The sequence below is a fragment of the Parus major genome, chromosome 5 (assembly GCF_001522545.3).
Source record: "Parus major isolate Abel chromosome 5, Parus_major1.1, whole genome shotgun sequence".
NCBI lineage: Eukaryota > Metazoa > Chordata > Aves > Passeriformes > Paridae > Parus > Parus major.
The window spans coordinates 36,900,739-36,918,438 of record NC_031774.1 but is presented as its reverse complement, the minus strand read 5'-3'; the positions used below and the strand labels follow the sequence as shown (position 1 = coordinate 36,918,438).

General features: G+C 37.8%; 1 protein-coding gene across 6 annotated transcripts; it reads right to left on the bottom strand.

The window, feature by feature from the left end:
- Positions 1-2,159: 2,159 nt before the first annotated feature.
- Positions 2,160-17,700, bottom strand: SRP54 (signal recognition particle 54). 6 transcript variants are annotated; one of them, XM_015629836.2, is made up of 17 exons: positions 17,559-17,700; positions 14,928-15,022; positions 13,926-14,034; positions 12,438-12,529; positions 11,779-11,863; positions 10,763-10,867; positions 9,099-9,165; positions 8,955-9,012; positions 8,119-8,269; positions 7,056-7,204; positions 5,808-5,908; positions 5,615-5,701; positions 5,123-5,196; positions 4,749-4,857; positions 3,824-3,994; positions 3,256-3,351; positions 2,160-2,625 (listed from the first exon to the last, which is right to left on the bottom strand). In XM_015629836.2, exons 3-17 carry the CDS (start codon positions 14,001-14,003, stop codon positions 2,534-2,536), a joined length of 1,515 nt encoding a protein of 504 aa, XP_015485322.1. In that variant the 5' UTR covers positions 14,004-14,034; positions 14,928-15,022; positions 17,559-17,700; the 3' UTR covers positions 2,160-2,533. The 6 variants fall into 6 exon arrangements, with proteins under 6 accessions (XP_015485322.1, XP_018862425.1, XP_015485325.1 ...); XM_019006880.2 differs by lacking the exon at positions 17,559-17,700 and adding an exon at positions 15,413-17,082; XM_015629839.2 differs by lacking the exon at positions 14,928-15,022.

Here is a 17,700-nt window from a genome sequence, read left to right as displayed (position 1 = left end):
AGCAACCAACAAATTTGCTTTCCTCCACCTCTACTGTGGTTATAGCAGCTGAACAGTCATACTGAACTTCATGTTTCATGTCCCAGAAGAATTGGCATTTGCAGTTTGGACAAGTTTAATAAAATTAGCACATTAATGTTGAAAGTCCTATGGAAAGGTAAAGAGTTAAACAAAGCCAGAGCTGTTTTTGTGTGCTAATAGTTAATTGTTCAGCTTCTACCACACAGATACCTATTGACCATCATAACCATTTCCTCTTAGTAGGCTGCTCAGCAGCAGCCTGAGCTCAAACAGCTCAGACAAAAGCTTGTCTGACAGCAGCAACAGCTTTCAGCAAGATACACACAGCAAGACAGACCTGAGTCCTCTACGCATTTCATTTGCTTGACTTTAGCTCTACAAGGTTGTTGTGTGCTAGAGAAAACTTCTCTGAGATGCCATAGAGGATGAGTACAAAAACCCTGGTGCTGGGAGTGTTGTTAGACATTTGCCAGGAGAGTTTTATTTGCATCAAGCTATAAAAGGCCATGTAAGTCATCAATCCATTTAGACATGCTCCTATACAGTTGAACTCTTGTTCTTAGTGCCTCCATCATGGATGTGGATTTTTTCCAGACTTGAGATCCTCAGGCAATTTTTCTAAGCAGGCTCCAAAGTATTTTCTACATGGCTTGCAAAGGAAAGAGTAATATACAATTTGCTCATTCCAGCATATATCTTAGAAATAACAATTGACACATAATTTAAAGGAAAGGCATTCTCAACTTGCCCTTGTCTCTGCCAACACGCAGCTAGTGACAGGTTTCTTCATATCTGGTTGCAGTTTTAGTACTTTGGAAATGGTGAACTAAAAGTTAAAATTAAATGTAGGCCACAAGCTGAAAATAGAGTTAATTGTTGGTAACTTGACAGTCTGACTGAGCCTGTCCCGGAGCACAGTGCTTCACTGTTCATCCTCAATATCCCTATTCATGTTTGATTTCCATCAAAAGCATTAACCATCCACTCTCCCCTACGGACTGCATTTCAAACCAAGATTTCATACTCTTTCCTGCATGGTTTTGCATATTGCATTGGTTAATACTGCTCAAGAACTGAAATTGCTATAAAAAAGAAAAATCAGATTTTAGTAAGCACACTATTCAGTAGCTAAGGACAGCTCCCCAACAAGCTGGTGATACGCAAGGACTCATTCTTTTGTTATATTTAAAATACAAATATTCAATTTAACTGATTCTTTTACAGATTAATGCTATGCATAAAATGCAGTGCATTTAGGTAGATGGCATATTTGAAGATTTTTCAGCATACTCCATAGACTGAACACATACCATTAATCACGCAGGAGATAATTTCACATCATAAATTAAGAGCACAGCATAGCTTATGTTTTATTAGTGCAAGAGTATAATTTTGTATATGACATTCCCTATTAGCTGCCACCATCTCAGAGAACTGTCTGACAAGAGGAATCCACTTGTTTTAACTACTGCATTTATCTTTTATCTAGACAGCAGCAATAGGTGTCCATTTACAAACCAAACATAGCAGTATATTAAAATTTATAATACACCCTCTTACCCTAAGATAAAAGATCTCACCATATTTGCCAAGTTCTATGTTGGATTTCAAGGTTCATCTTGGTTTACCTACTTTCTGAAGTGTGCTTGAAATACCAAACTGCTATAGGAAAAGAAGATCAGTCTGCAGCTGAGTTAGGGTAGTATGCTCTGTTAGATACAGCTATCTCTGTTTTAAAGTTCAGTACCAGCACAGAATTCTACCTAATATGCTTTAGAAATTATCTCCAGAAAAAAGAACTACTTAACTGGCAGCCTGGTATGAAGATTACCTTCAGTATATGAGACAGTTTGGTATCTGCATGCCTGTGTTTTTTCAGTCCCTTGATTTTTTGTGTATAGGGGAAGGAGGATGAAATGCTATACAACAAAGTCTTGTACAAACCTGAGCACAGCACATCCACATTCTAAAATGTCTCACAGATGAGCACCAACAGCACATTTTCAGGTACTGAACTATTCTTATAGTATCTATGCCAAAGTCTTTAGGAAAAAAAACCAAACAACTCAAACTAAGAAAATAATGTCATTACATACTGATAAAGGACAGTTAAAAGGAACTGAAGAAACAGGCCATTCCCTTGTTTATAACCACTTAAATTTTATTTTACAGTATATTTGTGACATTTTATGTTACTATAACCAAAGATCAGGGTTGTTTACAAATATAATGGCTGCCATTTGATGTAAACGATTAAAAAGTGTCTCTAAATATTAAAATTTTACATCATGATTTTGTTTTATTAAATTGAATTACTCTTTGTGCCATCAGTTATTAGTGGAGAGGAACTAATTTAAGCAAAAATAGTTTTCAGAAATTAGATGTAGAAACTGAGAAGCCTGAATAAGATTTCAAAAGACCATTCTCTCATCACTGTAAAAAGGAAGAAAGCAAATTCATTCACTGAAGTTGCAATGAAAAGTCAACCAAGTCCATTTGTATTAAGGCTTCTTTACATATTATTGAATCCCATCATGCCTTTCATATTCCCAGCAGCACCTTGTTGAAATTGTCTCATCATTGACTGCAAACCAGCCATGCCACCTGCAGAAAATAAGTGAGAACATGAATGTGTTAATTAAGTCTGAAGCACAGCTCTCTTGCTTGAGGCATCATTACTGTACACACACTATTCCAGTAATCTACAAAGGCAGAAGCCTAAGACTGTCAAACTAGGTTTAAACAGCTATTGAAAATAAAGAACAGAGTGAGTAATTACAGGAAGGTCTGAAAAACACCAGGCTTTAGGTAGTTTTTAAGATGACTTGTGAATTAAGAACTAGACAAAAGAAAAAAACTTGATGGAATGACTTTTGGCAATCAATAAGGTTCAGGTATGGGAGTCCTTATTTAAAGTTGCTCTTGTCAAATTTAATTACTTGAGGCAAATCTTAGAAGAGAAGGGAAGTCTAGGAAGATTTGTTTTACCACAGACATCCTTCACCATTACAAATGCTCATTTTGAGAGCTGAATTCAAATGAAAGACTAGATTAAGCACTGCTAAGTGCAAAGTATTTGGACTAAACTTTCTGATTATTGTTAGAAAACCCTAGAAATACTTAATACTAATATATAACGCAGATAGTCTCCCATCCCCTTCCCCACTTCTGTATCTCAAATGCTCCACTATAATTGTCAGTCCTCTCTTGAAGCTATAAAATGTCAGCCCATACCCATATGATGAAGAACTCTTGGATCCATCATCTTTGCCATCTGCTGATTCAGTTTGGCCAGCTGAGATGGGTTTACGTTCTTGGACATATCACCCCCTAAATAAAAAGAAAAGAGCAATCATAATAAAGTGGATTAACATATGGTGCTAGAAATCCAAATGTTACCTCCTAACTCTAGATTCAGATCTCTGAGTCCATTATTAGAAGTTACTACCTGAGCCACTTAAAAGTCCATTTAGGATCAACAGTCCCTGCAGTCCACATAAGAGACTGAAGTGTTAGTACTATAGTAGTAATCAAGTCTGCATTGACAGAATACAGTAGCTTTCCTTGCTAATTTGCACATTGGTGTTATGAAGAACAGTGCAGCTCTTACCAGTCACATAAAACAACTTTCAAACATCATGAAAGTAAGCAAACTATGACTAACTTTCTCCTCTCCCTGATCAGTATTTTCTCATTTCCTCTGTGTTCACAGATCAAGTGACCTCCCCCTCTAGTTTAATAAATTTTAGTGTGGGGTTTTTGGTGTTGGTTTGGGGTATTTTGGTTGTTTTTTTTTTTTTACCTTTGAAAAGCCCTTTGATGCCTCCCATCTTTTTCACCATCTGTGCAAACTTAGTGTATTGGGTCAAAAGCTCCTGAACATCTCTGGTAGAAACACCTGAGCCTCTTGCTACTCTTTGGATTCTTCCTGGCTGCTTACTGAAAACTTTGGCACCATCTGTACTGTCAAGTTCTGTAATTACAGTGTGGAAAAGAAAAATCCATTGAGTCACTGACATTAAAAACTGTTACAATTGGTAGCACACCTGTTCTCATTGTTGAGAACCTAATTTTGAGCCAGAGAATAAAAACATAGTTTTAGAAGCAACAAGACAAAATTTTACATAAATCATTGAGACATAATATTCTAGGAAGTAATACTGAAAAGCTCTTCTCTTCATATGTTAATCACCAAAATACAAAAAAAACCTGTGTGAGTAAATTATGCTCTTGGCATACTTGGTCTTAAGCCATATTAATGGGTTTAGCAAAAGGGTAATAGCATACTGAAGGACTAGAAACAACACTTTGAATTCCAGAGATCAGGCTATGTCACCAAGAAAATTTGAGGGTGGGTAGGAAAAAGACAGCAATGCCAGATTAAAGATTAACACACCTTATTAACAAGTATAGCATTAATGATTTAGGAACAGGTACAATACAATGAGTAAAAATACACTGATTTCCAATATAATGGGAATTATTCAAAATACTCCACCTACTCTACACAAGACAGAAAAGCAACATGTAAAGTATCTCTAAATATTTAGATTTATTAAGCAGTTTGGAGACACATGTACTCCTTGCTATTCCCAAGAATGTTAAATATTTCTTGTCCTTTTCTGTCATTGTACATGCTGCAACAGATCTTTTTGTTTCCAGAAAGATCTCTCTAAATAAGCTTGTTCAACAATCTCGAAAAAAATTGTGGGTGAAAATTGTTTTACCTTGATCATTCATACTGTCCATTATAGTCATGAGTTTCTTTAGCCTTGCCATTGATTCCTGTTCATTGCCTTTACTCATGAAGTCAGTTCCAAAACCAGGGATCATGCCCTTGTTTTAAGAAGGGAAAACAAAAGCTGTGTCAGAATAGGCAAAGCTAAATTTCATTAAGCAGAAAGCAATATAGACAGCAACTGTTAGTTCAATAGTTACATACTGAAGTAGGCAAATCATTTCACCTTTTTGAAGAACATAGAACACAGATTATAATAGATTATAAACATAGATTAAAAATTTCAATTCAAGAGTTTTAAGTTTAAAGAAATTTGTCAAATATCAATGAAAAGCTGATAAAATTATTTTGGGGATAACTGACCAAGATCTGACTGAATGGTCCCATTTTCATGATGTTTTGGAATTGTTCATACATATCTCTTAATGTAAATTGACCTAAAGCACAACAACAAAAGAAAAGTTAGCAGAAGTTACACTAGCATTTTGGTCTAACTCTCCCTTCTCAATTATTCTTTGTACTCATAAGGTAAGTATTATGCTACATAGATAAGTAGAGAAATCTCTTCACTAACTGAAATGGCTAAACAGGTTCAGATGGCACATGCTGAACCATTAAGCTAGTTATTCTGCAGTTGCAGTCTGACAGACTTAAAAACACAATTTACTTGGCTGCTGTATTTACTAGAGAAAGAATAACCATTCTTCTCATTCTTTTCCTTTTCATTGTGCACATGAACAAGTTGCTCGTGTCTACACACAGCACAAATTAACTCGGTGGTCTCTGTCGCAGAGAACCTGCCACGGTCAGGTCACTGTAAATGCATCTGCTAATCAGGCCTTGGGAATAACTTACCGTGTTTTAGCTTTTCTATGAGTGCTTCGTTATCATCCAACTTTAACTCATTTACTTTATCTATCAATCCTTCAATATCACCCATACCTGGATAAAGAAAACAGATCTGAAATTAGCATTAAAAAGATTACATTTTGACTTTCCATTATCCAATTCTAAGTGTCTTTTAAGTACAGTTGTACAAAGGACATACCAAGCAGCTTGCTGATGAAAGGCTGTGTTTTAAAGGGTTCAAAGTCATCTATGTGCTCGCCAGTTCCAATAAAAATAATAGGACTCTTTGTGGCAGCAACTCTGCAATAAAATATATTTTATGAAATAGCCTGTCAAATACCATCCATCTTTTTGTACTACATTCAGCTAGGCAACATCAACACTATGCATTCTGTCTGAAGAATCTGCCTTATTCCTCAAACTATTAATGAAAAAACACACAACATTTGGATGTTCAGCTCAGAGTAGTTAAAAAGATTTTTCTCTCATTAGTACTTTATAAAATACAAATTCTGTTTGGAAAAAATCATCAACAGAAATAGAAGTTGCTCATTTTCATTGTTAAGTTTAAGAAATTTGAGAGGAAAGAAAGAAAAATAAATCAGCTCCGGTTTATCCTAATACTGGGATATTACTGATACATACACTGATACTAATGATAATACTGTCAGATGACAGACATTGATTACAATTTCTTCAAGGTACCTCATAACAAAAGACAATCTAATTTTCAACATAGGAAAAAGCTCAGATAAAAGAAAACTCAGAATCTTTCCACCACACTGGCACTAGCTTTTAGATAAAACTCAAGTTTCCAATCCACAGACAATACAGAGCAAACACAGCACACTTAAGGCACACAAGCACATGAATACTTGAACAAAAGCAAAATGAAAATACCAAAAGCTTTAGTCTTCCAACATTATGCTATAAATAAAGCAAAATATGTATGGCAGTTTAGGAACTCTTAACAACTTTTCACCAAGTTTCTGGACACTGCCAATCCAGAAGTTTGATTTGCATTATAGTTTTAAGGTCACTAGATATGATGAGATACAGTTTTTCCCCTCTTGGAAAAAAAATCTTGAGATGCAAAACTCTTCTTGTAAGTCATATCTATTGAGCCCAAATTTATCTTTCTGGAAAAATGCCAAATACACAATATGCAATGAATATTGCTCGATGCTGATTTCAGAAAACAAAAGTCTGACCTGTAACAATACAAGGTACTGTACTGAAAAGACATCATATCATTGGATTCTGATGTTAAATATCAACAGGTGATCCTATCCACCAGAAGAAGGATAAGAATCTACGTGTGACTGACTCAGATTTTATGCAGTGTGACAGTGACACTTCCACAGGACAGGTTTCTGTGAGACACTAACACATTAATGGCTGGCTGTGCATGGCCACATGTTGGACACTATTAAAGCACAGTACTTACGCACTAAGAGCTCCACCTCCTTTGGCATGTCCATCAAGCTTAGTAACAATAACAGAAGCTACATCTACTTTGTCTTTGAAAGCTTTAGCTTGAGCTTCACAAGCTTGGCCAATGGAAGCATCCATCACATAAACAATGTTATCTGGTTGCTAGGAGAAATGAGATGCACAAAATAATAATTTCCTGCTTTACTAAACAATGTTCATACATAATTATTATTATGCTTATGTAGGTTCAGCAGCAGAACTTACTGCAGTAACAGTATATAAGAGCTGTATGCTAGAGTTTAAAACAGGAGTTTAGAGTTTAAAACAGGACCACTGTTTTATGAACATTATTATCTAAGGACCATTTAAAAAATTCTGATGCTATAAGACTATATGATTTATCTACAACACAAAACATGACAATTTAACAGGTTTGTGCTTATTAGTTATGACTCAAGTTATTTTAGCCAGTATATTGAGCCAATAAGATAATTAGTATCTACAGACAATTAATAGCTAGCATCTTCCATTTGGTTTTACATTCAGATATTTAAGACATCCATTCCTCTAAAAGTGAGTTAGCCATTAGCAGGAACTGTGTGGGAAGTGTCATATTGTCATGCAAGGCCAGAGAACCAAGCAAATAGCCAGACTTTTTAAACCCACAGAAACAACAGCTTCATTTACATATCAAAACTGTTGAAAGTTATCCAATCATCTTCTCTGTTTCAGTGCAATTATTTGTGACAATCACAGAAAGTTTAGTATTCATAGTTAAAGAAAACCAGACCAGACTGGTTCTTTTATCTAGTTTTTCAATGCAAAGATCCTGAAAAGGAAAAGGAAAAGCAGGAATGGCAGTCTGGTTATACGAAAGCATCCTTGAACAGAAGAATTAAAACTGTCACAAAACTAACAAGCACTGATCATTCAGTGCTTTGCTTATTCCTATCTGTTTGTAATTTCTAATATAATCTAGGAGTTAAAGCAAAATGCACACAGAACATTAGGATAGAGATGAATCAACTATCATCAAATGACGATGCCAAGTTACTGCGTTTCTCAAAGCTACTCACTATGGCATTAGCAACTTGTAACATCTCTTCAAACAAAGAGTCTTCTTGTTTGTGACGTCCACTTGTATCAACAATGATTATTTCAAAGTTTTCATTCTTAAATTTCTCAACACCTTCTGAGGCAATTATTACAGGATCCATTTCTGTATAGCTGAACAAAAAGAAAAACAAAGACTCAGAATTTCATCACTTGACTATAAATTTGTTAACTATACATCTATCTGGATTTCAAGAGGGAATTCCTTTTATGTAAAGCAAAAATTGGTCAAAAATAAGTCTTCCTAAGCCATTTACCCTTACTGCTCAGTGAAATGAAGCACAAAGACTGAAGTCTGTCTCACGTGCTGGATGCTGCAGTAAGTTCTATAAGACCCTCCCTCAAATAAGATTTAACTGAGCATCCACACAGTTCACCTCCAGTGAAGCTTAGGGGAAAGTTATTTACTGCTTTATAAAAAACATTTCAGGTCCACCTCTGTCTCTATTTGATAATAAAAATTAAGTATCCAAAAATAAAATCCTCTGATCTGTGAGATACTTCCCAAAAATCTGGCCATGTCTGGTCAAAGTTTGTGAACTGTTATACATCACATAAGCACTATAGGAAATTATTCCTGGACACCTCATCTCTTTGTACACTGTCCTACCTGCTGCTCCTGGCAGTATACTGAACTGAGCAGAATTTTTATCTGATCAGAACAATTATTACTCAGAATATATTACTAAAATGAAAGCAATTAGGCAATGCTAGATGGGGTTTAGTGCAAAATTTTCAATACGGGACAATACGTAATTGGAGTTGAACTGTTCTCCATGGTGATTCGAAAGATGCTTACCTCCCATAAAAGGGAATTCTTGCTTTTGTGGCATTCTGCTTTAACTGGTCAAAAGCACCTGTAAGACAGGTATAGTCAAGCGACTACTTAAGAAAATCTTCAAATATTATAAATAGAGAACTACATCATTAAAGTCTGTCTTACCTGCTCTGTATGTGTCTGCACATATTAAACAAGTCTTCCAGCCTTTCCTCTGATAGAAGTATGCCAACTGTGAAATGAAACCCAAAACAAGTAGTTACACCAAAGTCCCATTGACGTGACACTTTAACAGCTTGAAGTCACACACAGAGGACACAAACTCAAGCCAGTCTTTCCATAACTGAGGCCACAGAGTAAGACTGTTCATTGTTAGCATGGCCATTATTTGGAAAAGCATGTTTTAAATAATTATTAATGGCAAGGTGAAAACACCTGCTTGACTCTTTCTGATTTTAATTTCTTGAAATTGTAATTTCTAAGAATGACTGCAAATAAGTTCCCATTTTACTAACTCCCGAGTTCTTCTTAGTATTAATACTGCAGATTGGACTAGCATGTAGAAACTACCCAAAACAATACTTCAATATTAAGTACCATAATGGCCACAACTTGTACATGTCAATGTTTCTTCCAGAGGAACAAAGACATTTCCATTGAAAGGACATGTTTTAAAGCAGTAGATAGAATCCTTAACCTTCCTACAACACTCACCTTCATGAGTGCTATGTGTATTCACCAAACACTGACCAAAGACAAATGTTCAAAATAAAGTTCACTAAGAAAGTCTTCTGAAATCACAGCAGGCCATACTGAATATTTCACTGTGTGAATCTCAAATGGAGATGACAAAAAACAACAAATATGTGTCTTTTTTCCAGAGGATAATTTCTCCTCACAACTTGGAATGTATCAAGCCCTGTCTGGGGGTGAACAATGATTGAGTCAAGAGCTTATGGTTTAAGATAAAAGGGCAGATTAGTGAGGGTGATGCTGTTGTGGGTGTTTGTTAAAGGCCACCATCAGAAGGAGCAAGTGATGAGTCCTTCCACAGGCAGCTTGAAGCAGCCTGAAAGCCAAAGGCCCTGATTCTTGTGGGGGACTTTGACTACCCTGACATCTGCTGGAGAAGCAACACAGTGAAGCACAAACAGTCCAGGATGTTCCTGGGAAACAGAAAGCAGAGATTACAACTTCCTGTCATGGGTAATGGATGATCCCACAAGGAATGGTGTACTGTCTGACCTTACACTAACAGGGAACGCCTTGTGGCGGATGTGAAGATATGTTGATTCAGAGCATTCTTTTTTTTAGCCTTAAAAAAATACATATGCAAATTTCCTCAATGAACCTAGCACTGGAAGAGGTTTCACATCACCAGCTTATACCTGAGGTATCTAGTACAAAGGCCAAATTCCACTGCTTTTTCTACATAAGTAATGGAATGAGCATCCATTCTAAGTATTAGTCTTAAACCTAGAAAGTAAAATGCAATGTTGTGGTTTAACTCCACTAAGCACAGGGACAAATAGAAAGACTCTCTTACAGGATATTGTTTCATCAAGAGTTCAGTTTAAAAGTTTTTGAGAGAAGTTCTACAAGCCATAAATTACCCCAAAAGAATATTACTTTCAACATTCATCTCATCTGAGAAACCCGTCTGCAAATGTATTTCTACATGGTAGTGAGTTAGAACTTTCCTATTAACAAAATCAGCACAGATCACAAGCCAATCCTACCTAAGGAGCCCAATGACCACCAGCTTCCCCAAGCAAATGAAAACCTACAAACAAACCAAAAACCATGCAAAAAGATCCAGTGCATGTTACCTTTGAACAAGTTGTTGTTTTACCACTTCCTTGCAAACCAACAAACATTATAATATTCTGTTTTCCTTTGGTAGGTGTCCATGCCTTGACTCCAGGATCTACAAGCTAAAGAACAAAGAGTAACATAGGTAGCAGAACCAAAAAAGTTGGTGTCACAGTCACGTTAGGTGCCTGGTATCATATTCAAAGCAGAAAAACAGTTTTTGCACACTCTCATCTTTGATTTGGCTTAGATTTTTGCTGATTTACAGTGAACAGCAACAGCCCTTGCAAGATATCTATAGTATATAACGTTCCGCATAATAATTCTGCAACAAACAGTGTTAATTTCTTTCTAACACCAAGCACAGTCAGGATGTGCCTGTATATATGGCACAAGGATAACAACCAACACAGAAAGGTGACCTCCACCCCTCTTGTCACTGCTTGGGATGGGCTTCCAGAGAGAATCCTAAAGCAAGGAAGGCTTTTTAGGGTTGCTGCCTAACTTGTGAAGTGAGTAGAAAGTACATACATTCCTGAGAGGTATCATATGTCTGGACACAGACTACAGAAGAATGACTACACTGTTAATTGGAAAGAGGGCAGACTACAGATGCCCAAGTCCTGATTTCACTAAGCAGTCAGATTTAGGAGAAATGTTGCACTGAGCTGCTGGGTTGTTACTTAGCACCTTTCCAAAGGCTTTTAAGTAGTCTGAACGTTAGGGTAGCTAACGTGTGTTCTGGGACAACCAAAGACAGTCTAGAAGCTAGCAGTACTTTACTCTTGTCTTTACATTTCAGTTGAAGAATAAGAACAATTGAACTTAAAAATTAAACTGAAGATGGATTGAGAAATGCCCAGGATGTAGTTTCAATGAGAATACTACTGTCTGCAACAGTAAGAAGCCTCACATCAGAAAGTATAACTGCAGGTACCACATAACCACCTAAAAGCTTACCTCAGTACTGCTCTACTTCCAAGACCAGACTGTAAAAAGGAAAATTACGCACTGCAGAATTTTGAAGTCCTACCTTAACAAGCTCTTTAAAGACTGCATGCTGGATCATTTTTCTTTTGTTAAGGCCAGATGCCATTTCTTCAAGATCAATTGCAGACCTGAGTTTAAGAAAAACATGAAACACTAACATAACTTAAAGCATCACTTGAACCTAGTAATAAAGTTTTTGCAGCTGCAACAGCACCCTGATTTGTTCTGAGTTTTCATATAGGATTTACTTAAGTGACACGCACTAGAGACATTCTTATGCAGATGACAAAAACAGGTTTCTAAAATGCATCTTTCAGACTTGCATTTACTTAAATTACATCTGAAAATAGGCAAGGTAACAGTGCTAGTCACATACACAGATCTATTTATAGCCAGCACAGAACATGTGAAGATGATGTGTCCATGAAGTAATTAAGAACTTGTTTATCAGACAACCCAACAGATGACAGCAACAGATTTTTGAAACAAGTCTGTAACAGCAATAAATGGCTAAATTTAACCGAAGACTCTTTTGATGGAATTGGCTAAACATTTAGTTCAAACAGTTGTTTTCCTGCTAAAAGTAAACTGGGTGTGTCTAAAAATACCCCAACGTATTAAGTTATAAACTAGTTATTCCTTTTCAACTTCAAATTACAACTTCTACAAATAAGTTAAATGCATTTTGATTATTTCACTTACTTGACATTTTCTCTAAGTTGCTTCACAAGTTTGATATTAACATCAGCTTCCAGTAATGCTGTACATACTTCTTTTAACATAGCATTTAAAACCTTTGGAGTATAAAAGAAAAATCAGAAAAAAATTGCACTACAATACACAGAGAGTAATTAGGCCACTATTATGTCAAAATAAGAATGTGGAAGTCTTTTATGATATAACCATGGCTTTCACAAATTAAATGCATGCAATCCTATCATTACATCAACTGTCACAAAAAAAAAAATCCATGTGCATTTGTTCCTACATAAATACAATTTAAAAAGGAAGGGTTTTCAATTGTAACAACTGCACACTACATAACACTAGCACAAAAGACTTCCTACTGCATTATAGCCCACAGCTCATATGGCAGCAAGACTTCCTGAACTCCCCTCTGGGTATTCCTTAGAGAGTACACCAAAAAAATCTCAGATCACACTACCATTTCTGTAAGTAACAGTAATACTTAGCTAAAAATGGACACCCTACTACCTACATTTTCAGAAATTGGACTGCTGCTGCTCTGATTGTATGCCTTTTAGGCAAGCAGGTGCCTCAGCTAGAAACCCTGTTTATTTTGACTTTTCAAACTCTTGAACAGAAAGATTTTTCTGAAAGTAACACCTGCATTAATGCCCTCATTTTCACATCTTGAGGTCTTGCAGGGTAAAAGTTTCCATTGCTAAAAAAATTTAATCAGGTTGTATTTGATTCAGTTAAGGATTTTTTGTCTCCCAGCAGAAGATATACTAAAACATTTTCTCTATGTGTAAGTTCTAACCCTACAGTCTGAACAAGCCTATTTTTTCAGTTACTTTAAGACATCCATCTTTCCACCTGAAAAGAGTTTCTAGCACTCTGTGTACTCAGAGACACTTTGAAACCATCACATTAGTTAGTTTTCCATCTTATATTGAACTCCTATGACAGAACACATCAAGTTCTAATTTCAAACTCTTCATTAGTGTTAATTAGAGAAAATACAGACCATACTAAGCCCAACAAACTTCAAGAACCACACAATGGCTTGAATACAAAGGCAGCAAATGCAACACATTCCTCACATTTCAGACAGCAAAGCTTACATTTGTTCTCCCACATTTCAGCTTCTAGCAGCCTAGCACACATCTCCATAGTCTGTCTGTGCACACACAAGGAAACCAGAGCAGGCACCTACCTTCCATCCAAATTTAGGTACACACTGCCTCCAAAGAACAGTCATCTCCCTAAGTACAGTCACCAGGCTCAAAGACCCTTTGACCATGGGACCCACTATGTTTGAGGCGATGACCCATGTATAAATCTAGTTTTAAGTTCTGGCAGTACTGTTAGAGTTCTACTTCTTGCAGAACTTATATTTGTAGAAAAAAAGTCTCAGGAGGCCACTTGAAACTTCTCATCAGCCTTTGAGAATTTTTTCTCAGAGCTCTTCCAGCGTTAGTGACATCACATTTGTACACTACATACCTCTTCATTGATAATCGTGGCATTGCTCAGTGAGCGCAATGCTGAAGTTATTTTTCTTCCAAGATCTGCCAGAACCATTTTGGCGGCTTCAAGTACAACTCAGACAGATCTGGAAAAGAAATTAAAAAATAAAATTTTAAACTAGTTGAAGCTATGCTTTTACAAATTAATTATTTAAGTAACTTTTGGGTAAGAATCCTGCTTTTCATTCCAGAAAGTGCACAAGTTTTACTTTTTAAAGTTATTTTTAGGAAATATTGGCCTGAAGCTAATTTTAGGCAATCCTGATGGCCTACTTAAAAAAAGAGATACCACACTTCACCTAGGAAGAATTTCACTGTGTAAGATAAATGTGCATTGAATTCACCATGTTAAAACAAACAAACAAACCAGTCCAGATAGACTTCCAGAAAGAATGTCAACTTCTTTCTATCTTCTTATCAGCAATATGCTACATGACGGAATAAAATCAAGCAGAATAGCTGAGAAACTCTGCATCCTGCAATGGCAGTATGATCAGAAGCAAAATATTTTGCTAGCAAAATTCAACATTATTTATCAGTTGCATTTCATCCAGCTTTCACTAAATCAAACTGAATTTCACATTTCAGTAACCCTACAAATATACTTGCATTTTAATAAACAAAATTCATATTATAATTTTTAATGGCTGTATTAGTAAAACAGAGTATTTTTGTTCACTAGAAACAGAAATATCATATATAAGCCTAAACATACCATAACTTACACTCTGGAAGACACAAAAATTTAATTTCTGAAAGGTACACATTCTAGTCAACATGCTAAATCATGACCTAATATCCCTATATTAGGTATTCAGGAGAACACATGGTAGAATCAGCAATCTAAAATTCTGAATAAGGGCAAAACAAAACTTGTCTGAAAAGCAAAAATTTGCAACACCACAGCTACTGCTGAAAAGGAGCACTTCAAACACTTCTTTTTTATCTTCCGCTTTAAGTGTTGCTTTCTTGCACTCACCTGAAACTACTTCCTTGCTGATAGCCCAAATCTGAATCTCACATTTGATCTCCTACTTTCAGAACTGAAAGCCAAATTATCAATAATGGGAGCCTCTGTAATCAAAACAGATGAGAGTTTCAAAGATTTTTGGGACTTCCCCCTGCCTCAAATGAGAGGAAAACAGAAGAAAGCCGGTCCATTTATTGAAATGCACTAGTAGCTACATTCTGATTTTATTTAAGAGAGAGGGCTCTAACATGGCTAACAAAGCAGCACACATATACACACGTTGAGATTTATCAGCTGCACAAACTCCAAAAAGCACCGTTTAAAATGTGTTTATAAATAATAAAAGATACTCTCCAAAAGAGCTAAAACAAGGCACCCGTGTAAGCCAACCTCAAGATTGCTTTGTCTAATTAAGAGTTACTATTGTTACCAACTTGATAGATTAAACCAGCACCAAAACTCCCAAAATAACTACCAGAATAACCTACCCTCACCTGATACTGTGGTCGCAATGCAGAACAAAGTCTCCAGGAGCTTCAGAAGGTGTAGGATAAATAAATCCTGTGTAAGTACAGGAGTTGGGTATGGCAAATTATACAAATAAATACATTTACACATTTTGGATTTAATGTACGTTGAATGTACTAGCAGCGATATCCATTACAATGCCATCTCAATATTGACTAAAAAAAAAAAAATCAGTCTATGTTTCCTGAGGAACTCTGCCAGTAGAGTATTTGCAAACCAGTATACTAATGGAAATTGATGTCCATCTTCTTACATTGCTGGAAGGGGACTTCTACATGTTACCTGAAGTGGTAAAGCTCCACAGCTTCCTTAAAAGGATGCAAGCCACATTATTGCAGAATAATTCTAAAAAGGCATTACCATCAATAGGCTCTACCAAACAGTCTCGGGAATACAGATGTTCAAAATGTTTTCCAGGTAATTTTCTGTGATAATCACAACATGTAAGAAAAAACAAAACCCGAAACTTTTAAAAATAGCACTGCAACTCATAAGCTTTGAGCTGCTAAAATGGCAACCAGTGACAAAACTTAACTATAACAACATTTGGATATATCAGCTAAGAAATTTGATATGATGACCAATATCCAGAAATCATGAGAATACTCATTATTTAAAATCAATTTCCAGAGTTCTAAAGATCTCCAAATACAGAAGGTTAATTATGTCCTAAATGAATAATAAGTGAATGTTTCCTCTGCAGAATTCCAAAAGCTTCTTCCAACAGCCTTACAACAGGAATAACTCAAATCCTTTGCTAAGGAGATGATTTTAAGCATTTTCATATAAATGAATGCTCTCACTAGCACATTAAGAAATCATAAGCCATCAGAATTTCTAAGGGCTGCCTAGTACAGAAATTAGTATAACTTGTGACACAGTCCATCCAAGTCGAGAGCCACACTCCAGAAAAAAGACACGTAAGATGTTTTAGCAGGTAGCCAGCTTGGGCTGGCAGATAGCCAGAAGGGCATTAGCAGTAACTGCACTGCAGAACGTGTATGTGCTGAGCAGCTGTAGTTCTGGAGAGTTTAGCTTGAACGCAGCACCCCACAGACACACTGAGCAGGGCTAAACCCGGCCGGGTCCCAGGACACAGCCAGGCTGCCCCGAGCAGGCCTCGGGCCGAGCAAGGCCACGAGCTCTGCGCAGTCCGAGTCCTCCCGCAGCAGCAGCAGCCTGCACACCTCCACACTGAGCTCCCAGGCCATCGTGCCGCTGCAGTCCCAAGAGCTTTGTGCTTCAGCCAACAACGGGAATTCCAGCGGTAAAGCGGCAGCAGAAATAGTGGATGTCTTACCATGGCATAGCGAGCCAGCAGTGAGGCAACGCTGAAGAGACAGACTGCCCACCCACTCAGCACAAACCCCCAACCAAAGCCGTCTAGCTCAACTAGCAATACTCTAATGTACAGGATTTCGAAAAAAATACAGGCTTAACCGCTAACAGCAGTTTAAACAGCTGCTTTAAAAGATATCAGCCGTTTAAAAAGATAGCAAGTAAAAGAAACACTTAAAAACTATACAACAAACTTGGACTACATGTTCAAGTACACAGACTAAGATCAACTGCAAGTCTAAGACTGTAACAGAGAAGCGGCTGTTTCACAGATAGGAATGCCTTGAGCTACTGCAGCTACGCTGAACCTCAACTTACGAGTTCCCACCTTCTAAAATTACCCTGACGACGGGAAGGCGCTCCCAAGGCAGCAGCAGGGAACAGCTGTCTCACTTATGGCCCAATGCCCTCGTTTTCAGGGGAAAAACGGGGAATGGTAAATGTGCCCAGCCGCTGCTGCCTCTTGCGCAGGCACCAAGGGATGGCCACAGACGGCGGGCGGACACGGGCTGGGCGAATCCCGTCCCGGTGCTGTGCACAGCGGCGGCTGAGTCCGGGAGGCCCAGAACTGCTCCGCGGAGCTCCGGCGGACTGAGGGCCCTGTCCGGCCCGGGCTGCCGCAGGACAGACTGCCGCCTATCCCAGGGATCGACAGGCACCGGTGCCTCCTCCTTCCCTGCAGGGAGTGGGCCAGGGGGCCTCCGCGTCACAAGAAACCGGCGCGGGTCGCGGTCCCGCTAACGGAGCGGCTGCGGCGGCAGCGCAAGAACTCACCGGGAAGGCGGAGCGGGGCCCGCGGGCGGAGACGTTCCCAGCCCTGCCCAGCCCGCCGGGGCAAGGCCGCCCAGCGAGACTCCGCTGGAAGCGCGAGGAGTCGCGGCCGCCGCAGACCAGGGAAACGTCAGCACTGGCCGTC

What these genes read in the sequence shown, in the direction of transcription:
- SRP54 (XM_033515363.1), bottom strand. Translation starts at nt 13,722, where the DNA reads ATGGTCAAAGGGTCTTTGAGCCTGGTGACTGTACTTAGGGAGATGACT. An exon ending in TACAAGTTGCTAATGCCATA is followed by an intron (nt 7,205 to 8,118) that starts GTGAGTAGCTTT and finishes CATTTCTCCTAG; the next exon opens with CAACCAGATAACATTGTTTA. An exon ending in CATCAAAGGGCTTTTCAAAG is followed by an intron (nt 3,352 to 3,823) that starts GTAAAAAAAAAA and finishes CTTTTTATTTAG; the next exon opens with GGGGTGATATGTCCAAGAAC.